Here is a 9,683-nt window from a genome sequence, read left to right as displayed (position 1 = left end):
GCTTTTCGACAAGGCACAAAGTGATCTGCAATTTAAGAAAAAAAAATAAAAAAAAAAATAAAAAAAATGTTGAACATAAACATTATATAAATAAAATATAATTTCCTTATATGGTATCTTATATGTTATATGTACATATATATATATTTATTTATTTATATTCTCTTTGTTTATCAAATTATAACATACGTGCACCAAATGTTGGAGTAATCTCTGCACACTTCAAATAATTGAGACTGAATAAAAGAAAAGAAGAAATTATATAAATAAATATATATGATATATAATTGTAAGAATAATACAAAAAAAAAAAAAAAAAAAAAATTAAATAAACCAAATGTTTATATATATATATATATTTCCTATTTAATGTAAAAATTTATTTTTTACATTTTCGTAGTCGTATTGTAATATTGTAACGGATGTCATGATATCTCCCACAACGATATAATCTCCACTAAAAAAATAAAAATAATAATTGTATAAATAAGGAACACTTAATATATAAACTATTATATATATATATATATATATATATATATATGTATATATATTTATATTTATTTATTTGTTCATTTTATTTTTTTCTTACTAGACATCCACAGTCATGATCCATGAACTTGGGGTAAAGGAGACTAGCTCTACAATAGCATTGTTTCCCTCTATTTTCTAAAATAATAAAACAAATATATATAAATATATATATAAAAATATATTTATATGTATATATACATATATATTATATTTGTTTACGTACTGGTTGAAGATTTTGTGGGTCCATAAAAGCTTCATATTTTATTATTAGATTATTTATATCAAGAATAACAACCTGAAAAGGAAAATAAATAAATAAATAAATATATCTATTTATCCATATAAATAATAACTAAGGTATTTGAATTATAGCATACAAATATATATATATATATATATATAATATGTAACAAATTGCTTTTTTCCTTTTTCCTTTTTTCTTTTTTTCCTTTTTTCCTTTTTTCCTTTTTTCCTTTTTTCTTTTTTTCCTTTTTTGCTTTTTTCCTTTTTTCCTTTTTTCCTTTTTTCCTTTTTACCATATTGTTTATTGTTGCTACAATTTTGTCATCATAAGGAACTAGATTGGTTACACCCCCGTAATTAATATTATGCGTATATATATGTTTAATTTCAAAAACGTTAGCTTTTTTCTTTGCTATAAATATATGTATATGACCAGATGTGGGTTCTGTATATTTTTCATTTGAATTACATGTACCTACAAAAATAAAACTTGTAACATCGAAATTTTTTTTCATAAGTTTATCATTATCATATATAATAATTGTAGATACAGTATATTTGGATGGTATAATATAAGTATATTTTATGGAATCATGATAAGGATCAAAAAAACATATTATTTGTTTCATCATCTCATTAGTTTTATGTTTTTCTTCTGATGGACAAGAAGCTATTAATAAACCAGTTTCTGAATGATAGGCTATTTTTTCAACTGTTCTATGAAAAGGTATTTTTTTTAAAAAGGTTTTTTTTATTTGATTCAATGGTGATATATGTATATTATATCCATCATAAAAAATAAAATAAAAATTATTTTGATTTTTTTTTTTAAAAGATAGAAAATTGTGAAAAGGATTTAAATAATTAAAATCATTAAATATATCTACGATATATATATTTTTTAATGATAATTTTGATACATTAATTTTTTTTTTTAAATCTGAATAAATAATTATTGGACTTTCACAACAAACAAACAAAAAATTATACTTTTTTATTATATTACTTTGATTTATATCAATTTTTTTTTTTTCAGAAAAAACTTTTACAAATTTTTTAAATTTAATAGTATCATTACATACATTAATTTTCCTTTTATTAATTAAAACAATTTTTTCACTTTTTAAAATATTACTCTTTAAAAATATTTTTTCATCAAACAATATATTATTTAAATTATCAAGTGATGAAGGAATTTCAGATGACATATTATTAGAGTTGCAATATTTCGAACAATCCGATTTACAATTTTCTTGTAAATAGATATCTTTACATTGTCTTTTTAATTTTTTATATAACAAATTTTTAATTTCTCTTTTTCTTTTCTTAATATCATTATGATTAACATTACTAGTATTATTAAATACATTCATATTATCATTACTTCCTTTTTTTTTTTTATAATTTTTTTTTTTTTTATTATTATTTTTTTTATTTTTCTCCTTTTTTATAAATGTTCTTAATATATCATTTTGTTCAAAAATAGGATCATCACATTTGCTTTCTTGTTCAAAATTTTCATCATCATCATCATCATCATATTGGTAACATTCATCCATTTTACTGCTATAAATGCTTGACGAGTCTGTGCTTGTAACCAATTCATCTCTTTTTTGTCTTCTTGTTTTTCTATGCCTTTTATTATTTTTTTTATTTATTTTATTTTTTCTAGTACCCTGAACATCTGGAGCATTAACTTCATCATAATTATCATCATATGATGATAACATGTCATCGTCACTTATCCTATATTTATTAATATAATGAGAAAATTTATCAATAGATTTGTTATATCTGTTAATATACAAACTTGGAGGTGTTAAAGTACCACAACGCAATTCATCAAATATTGCTCCCTCTCTATTATATGCAGCAAGCCTTCTTTTATATTTATTTATACGAATATATTTATCATCATTATATTTTTCCTTTGGTTTTATACTTCTCTTGAAGGTCATTATATCTACACTACTATCACAATCAGATGATTCTTCAGATAATATACCATACACTTGAAAAAAGTTAAAAAAATATCGAGCTCTCTTATGATGTATTTTTACATTTTTTTCTCCTTTAACCAATATTTTTTTGTTATTATTATTAGCAACTTCTTTTTTTATATTACACTTAAGAGAATTACTATTCTTTATCATGCCTTTCTTTTTACCTTTATTATATTGTGAAAAATTTAAAGTGTTCTTATCACTACAACTACTATTATGTGCATGTGATATATCGTATGTATTTGAATTACTATAATTTGTATAAGAATTATTACTAACATTATCATTGTCTTTTAAAATATCTTTTATACTGTCATTTGTGTTGTCTCCAACATTGTCTTTTAAAATATCTTTTATATTGTCATTTGTGTTGTCTCCTACATTGTCTTTTAAAATATCTTTTATATTGTCATTTGTGTTGTCTCCTACATTTTCTTTTATATTATCTTTTATATTATTATTACAGGATGAAGCTATCATATCATCACCTGCCACATCGACTACACCACTACCCGTATCCATTTTATTAATCTCATTATTAGATTCAAGAAATTTTTGTAAACTAACAAAATTATCAGATTCAATATTTACATTATAATAATATTCATTATCAATATACATAACATCATCCTTACTACTATTACATATTTTATATAACTCGTTCATATTATTAAATGTAACATTACCAAAATCAAAGAAATTAAAAACGTTCATGTTATATTGAGATAAATATTTTAAAACATTTCTTTTACTCTTTTTTATTTTTTTTCCTTTTTCTAAATCTTCACGCATATTGAATTTATATGTATATTTACAATTTGAACGTGTAGGTTCTTTACAAACATTATCTTTACAAACTTTATAAATATATTTCAAAATTAATTCTTTCCTTTTTAAATATTCTTTATGCAATTTAAATAATGTGTTACATTCTTTTCTTTTCCTCACCAATCCCTTATAATCAGTATCGATTAAAAATTTTTCCAGTTTAACATTCTCAGGAACATAGTCATATGAGTTATTAATTCCATAACTATAATCACTATTATCACTATTATTACTATTATCACTATTATCACTAAAGGTATTACTTTTTCTTTTAAGTTCCTTCTTTTTCATTTTCTTTTCTTTTTTATCACCATTATTAATATCATCATTATTAACATCATCATTATTAATATTATCATCATTATTAATATTATCATCATTTTTATCATCATCATCATTTTTATTAATATCATCATTATTATTACCACCATTATTAATATCATCATTTTTATCATCATTATTAATATTATCATCATTTTTATCAGCATCATCACTTTGACACATACATTCCACTCCCATATTTTTTTTTTTTTCCTCCTTATTATATGCACACATTATGAAATATTCTATATTCCCATGACTGTAACCCAAGAATAAATACATGTTATCATTCATCATTATTAATTCCACATCACTTATATATGCAAAAAAACTCATCTCAGGTTTGTAATAATTAACGATATGAAAAACATGATGAAGCTTTTTACCCTTCCCTTGTTCTACATTGGTATCTAGGTCTATTGGTTCTCTTTCCTTTTTATGATTCTCTTCTTTTATTTCCTTCAATGTATTCATATTTATATTATATATAACAACTTCGTTGTTATTAAAAACACACGCTAATAAATTTTTATATAAAGACCAGCTACTAATGTTTTCTTTTATAATATAGGTATATATATGTACAATATAATTTTCTATAACAGAGTAAATTTTTATTCCTTCTTTACAATATATATATATATAATCATTGTATATAGAATAGTTATAAATAAATGTAACTTGTAAATTATATATTAATTTTAAAGATAAACAACATAGTAATCTTATATGATCATTACATATTTGTATTAAGTACGGATGGTTTTTGATAATATTAAAATATAAAGTATTACTATACATATCAATATCTGTATTTTCATATTCACATAAAAATATTTCATTACATACATCTTTTAAAAAGCTTTCACTAGGTATTTTATTTTTCATATCTTCTTTCTTTTCTTCATTTTGGAAATTAGGATTATTTAAATTGTTTTTTTTATCATCTTGTATATCTCTACCATGCTGCATTCCAAACATATGATTATTAATATTATTATTATTATTATTATTATTACCATTTATATTATTCTTATTGTGAGAATCACTTGTAAAACAATTCATTATATTGTCCGAATGATGATTCCTACCATTATCAAACGTATTATCCTTATTATTAATCAAAGTTTCACTGCTACACTCCTTTTTCATCTTCCTCCTTTTAAATATATCTCTTGACACTCCAACTATTTTAGTCTGATTTGCATAAGTAACGCATATCATAAAAATATGGAAATATATAAAGTTTGAATATTTCAACACATTTATTTCTTTTTCATTCTCAAAATAATATTTATTTAGAAAACATAAATTTATATTTTTTATTTTTATATTTTTTTTATTATTTAAAGATACAAAAACTTCAAAATGTAATGGTTCTTCTGATACACTTTTTTTTTTTTTATTTTTTTTTTTTTGTTTTTTTCTTGGTAAATTATTTCCATCATCATTACACGCATCATTCATCATACGTTCATCATCATTTATGGGAATATTATTCCTATTCTCATTAATATTTAAAGATTCTTTATAAACTCTGTCTTTATTATCTTCAATACAATCCTTATGATCATTTTCTTTTTTCATCGCATCGTTTGTAATAGTTGTATGTGTATGTGTATTTGTATTTGTATGTGTATTTGTATGTGTATTTGTATGTGTATTTGTATTTGTATTTATATTTGTATTTGTATGTGTATTTGTATTTGTATTTATATTTGTATTTGTATGTGTATTTGTATTTGTATGTGTATTTGTATTTGTATTTATATTTGTATTTGTATTTTTTTTTTTTTTTTTTAAATATATAACATATTTTACTACAAAAAAATTATTAAGTTTCTTAAAATTAAGGTCACATGTTATATTTGTTTTTAACCCACTTTGTATAATAGATACACATCCTGTTCTACCATAACTATTACATGTGATGATTTCGTATTCATTATTTTTATTTTTTACAACACACATATCTAATATAGGACCCATATTTTGTATAACAGACAATATTTCAATATAAAACTTTTTCTTTTCTATTTTGTTTCTTTTATTTACTTCATTGTAATCATATATATAATTCGTACTAGGACTACAATTTACATTTCCTTGTGATGTATTAATAATAGAAGTATGATAATCACTCTTATGTCTATTATATTTATTTCGTTCTATATTATTATCATTATAAGGATATGTACAAAAATACGTTTTATTATAATTCATACAATATTTCCCTAGGCCATGCATTTCTTTATTTGTATATAGGTTATTATACAAATTATTTATATTAGGAGGAAGATTGAAAATATTGTTCATATTATTTACATTGTAAATATTATTCACAGACTTCATATTTTCCATGTGAGCTATATTTCTAGAATTATTGTTCATTATAGGTACCATCACGTTTTTGTTTTTATTCCAAATATCTTCTACATATTTATTAACATGGTACATATTCATTTCTTTGGATACCCTTTCATCTTCTTTAAGCATTTGAGAGTAGGGTGAATATTCCACAGGTTCAAAATCCTCACGTTCATATATTGGAAAATAATGCATTTTCAATAAATAGCTATCACTTATTTGAGAACCTAAAAAAATAATATCTGTATAAATACGAGTTATTACATTAGCTCTAGAACATGTTCCTAAAAATTGCACGCGCATAGATGAAATATCACCCGTAAAAGTATCATTACCTCCATATTTACAATAAAAATCATAGTATCTACCTTTGTAAGGTTCATTTTTTTTTTGAATATCATGCTTATCTTGTATATCTTTCATATTATCATCCTGATACTTATCATTTTTCTTTTCTATATTATTATCTACATCAATATCATCTTCATCAAATGTATCTTTATTTTTTTTTTTTGGCAAAAATGACAAAATAAATAAATCTCCATAATCATCAGATAAAATGTATTTATTCATATTTATTGATTCTATATAAGTAATTGTTCTAAATTCAGAACTTAAAAAAAAACTTCTTCTTTTTTCTTTTACTATATTTATATAATTAATAAACTGAAAACCAATTAATAATATTTTATATTTAGATAAACATAATATTTTATTAATACTTGGATCCACATGTAACGGTTTATAATATTTAGGTAAAAGACATTCTTTATCAATAATATTGTAAATAAATGAATTCTTTTTATTTATATTTTTATTATTACTATATATATTATATTCATAGTTATCATACTTGTACTTATGATTATCTTTATTATTATCTTTATGATTATCTTTATTATTACCCTTATGATTATCATTATGATTATCATTATGATTACCCTTATGATTATCTTTATTATCATCCTTACGATCATCCATACCATTATCCTCATCACGATTGCGCTTATTATATTTATAGGCATAATATTTATCATTATCACTATAATCATAAAAATCAAATTCCGAATCGTCGTCTCCCAAGCATTTTATACTAGCATCATTCATTCTATATAATGGTATAATCCTCATATACCTTTCATAAAATTCCGTATCTGATTTCTTATAATCATATAATATACATATAGTTGAATACATATATTCATCATTATTTTTATTATAAGTAGAATTACAAGAATCATAAAAAGCTAATTTTACATCATCTTGTTGATAACCTTTTATATTATTATACCCATCTAACATACGTCTTATATTCTTATTATATTCATTTTCTGTAGGATAATAAGATTCAAACGAATTAGGTTGTTGTGATAATAATCCTCCACTATTGTAATCAAAATTATTACAGTTTCTAATATCACAATTTCTTTTCCCTCTTTCCTCAACCTTTAATTTGTTTATAGAATTAGGTCTACAATCATTATTGTCATTATTGTCATTATTGTCATAATTCATAGTACCTACAAAATTAGAACTTTTTTTTTTTGAAAATTTATCTAATTCAAGACAGCTTTTATATCCACTAGGATATATAGTTTTATTAATCAACGGTACATCATCTTCATCATCTGTAATCATTTCTTTTTTTATCTTTTTATATATATTCTGATCCTCCAAAAATAAATCTTCATTATTGAAAAGCATTTCATTTTTATAAATATCGTCATATAGGAAATTACCACTTTTATGAACATGATCATAATATTTATCATCATCATAATTGCTTTTATCATCATAATATTTATTATCATCATAATTGTTTTTATCATCATCATAATTGCTTTTATCATCACCATAATTGCTTTTATCATCATCATAATTGTTTTTATCATCATCATAATTGTTGTTATAATCATCATAATTGTTTTTATCATCATCATAATTGCTTTTATCATCATCATAATTGTTTTTATCATCATCATAATTGTTTTTATCATCATCATAATTGTTGTTATAATCACCATAATTAATTTTATCATCATCGCCTTGTTTGTTTTTCAATTGTTTATTGCATCCCATGGTATGGCTCCCCAAAAAGGCAATATCAATTATTAAACTCTCATCTATCCTCATCGTATAAACATTATTCAAATTTAGAAAGTTATCATAATCTAAATATATATACTTTAAAATATTTTTATAACCATAGAATAATATTGTCTTATGCCTTTCATCAAGCAAAAATATAACATCCTCTTCTAGATGTAATCCATTCAATTCACACAAATTTATTTTTGATAATGTTATAAAATCATTTTCTTTTACATCATATTCTAATAATAATAAAACATATTTCCTTGTTAATACAAATAAATAAGACTTTACTTTTTCTTTATTATAAGTACAATGAACTAATTTTTCAGGCACATACTCCCTTAATTCTAAAACTTCAGCAAATAATACATGCTCACTATAATCATCAGTATTCCCACTTTTATCTATGCAACATACATTTAAATGATTATTACAAGCATATATAAGATACTTTTTTTCATTGCCTTTAATATTACAACATACGCTACTTCTTATAGATTTACTAGCTATTACATTATTGTAAAAATGATATGGGCTCATTATAAAAAAATAAAATAAAATAAAAAAAAAAAATGCAATATTTATAATAAATATATATATAATTATAATGTGCGAAATTATATACCTTCTTTTATTATAAAAAGTATATTTCGTATAATTATGATAATCTATATATATCCACGATGTTGAAAATAAGTATATTATTAATATATATACATATATACATATATATATATATATATATATATATATATATATATATATATATATATATATATATATATGATGTATGCGCAAAATATCAATTTTTTTTTTTTAACCAAATATATACATAAATATAATCATACATACAAATATATTTATATATATATATATTATTCCTATATATAAATAAATGTTAGCACTTTATATAAATTTATTAATATATATTTATAATATTAAAAAAGTAGATATCATATTAAGCAATCATTCTATTTTAATATATTAATATATATACTAATATATTGTCCTAAGAAAAAGAGAAATCCATTCTTTCATATCTAGCTATTTTAACAAATTATGAGAAAAAATAAAAAAATTAAAATATAATAATTCAACAGGAAAAATTAAGGTAAATATAAATAAAAATGTTTATATATTTATATATAATATATATATATATGTAAACAAAAAAAAAATTATGTTATTTACATATATATATTTATTGGGTTAAGTAAAAATTGTGGTATCCAAAAAAAATATGATAATACAAAAAAAAAAAAAAATACAAGTATATTTTATATATTAATGAAC

At 21.0% G+C, this 9,683-nt stretch overlaps 1 protein-coding gene across 1 annotated transcript; it reads right to left on the bottom strand.

Moving 5' to 3' along the window:
- On the bottom strand, nt 1-8,930 carry PRSY57_0317000 (CPSF (cleavage and polyadenylation specific factor), subunit A, putative; the record flags this gene model as incomplete). The annotated part of the gene is made up of 6 exons (XM_020114473.1): nt 1-25; nt 190-236; nt 391-457; nt 593-669; nt 758-829; nt 1,071-8,930. Coding segments are annotated over 6 exons (8,148 nt in total), but the record flags the coding sequence as incomplete, so codon positions are not given.
- Nucleotides 8,931-9,683: the final 753 nt, after the last annotated feature.

Source organism: Plasmodium reichenowi, chromosome 3 (genome assembly GCF_001601855.1).
Source record: "Plasmodium reichenowi strain SY57 chromosome 3, whole genome shotgun sequence".
Lineage (NCBI taxonomy): Eukaryota > Apicomplexa > Aconoidasida > Haemosporida > Plasmodiidae > Plasmodium > Plasmodium reichenowi.
The sequence above is the reverse complement of the archived record's forward strand: the minus strand, read 5'-3'. Positions and strand labels throughout refer to the sequence as shown.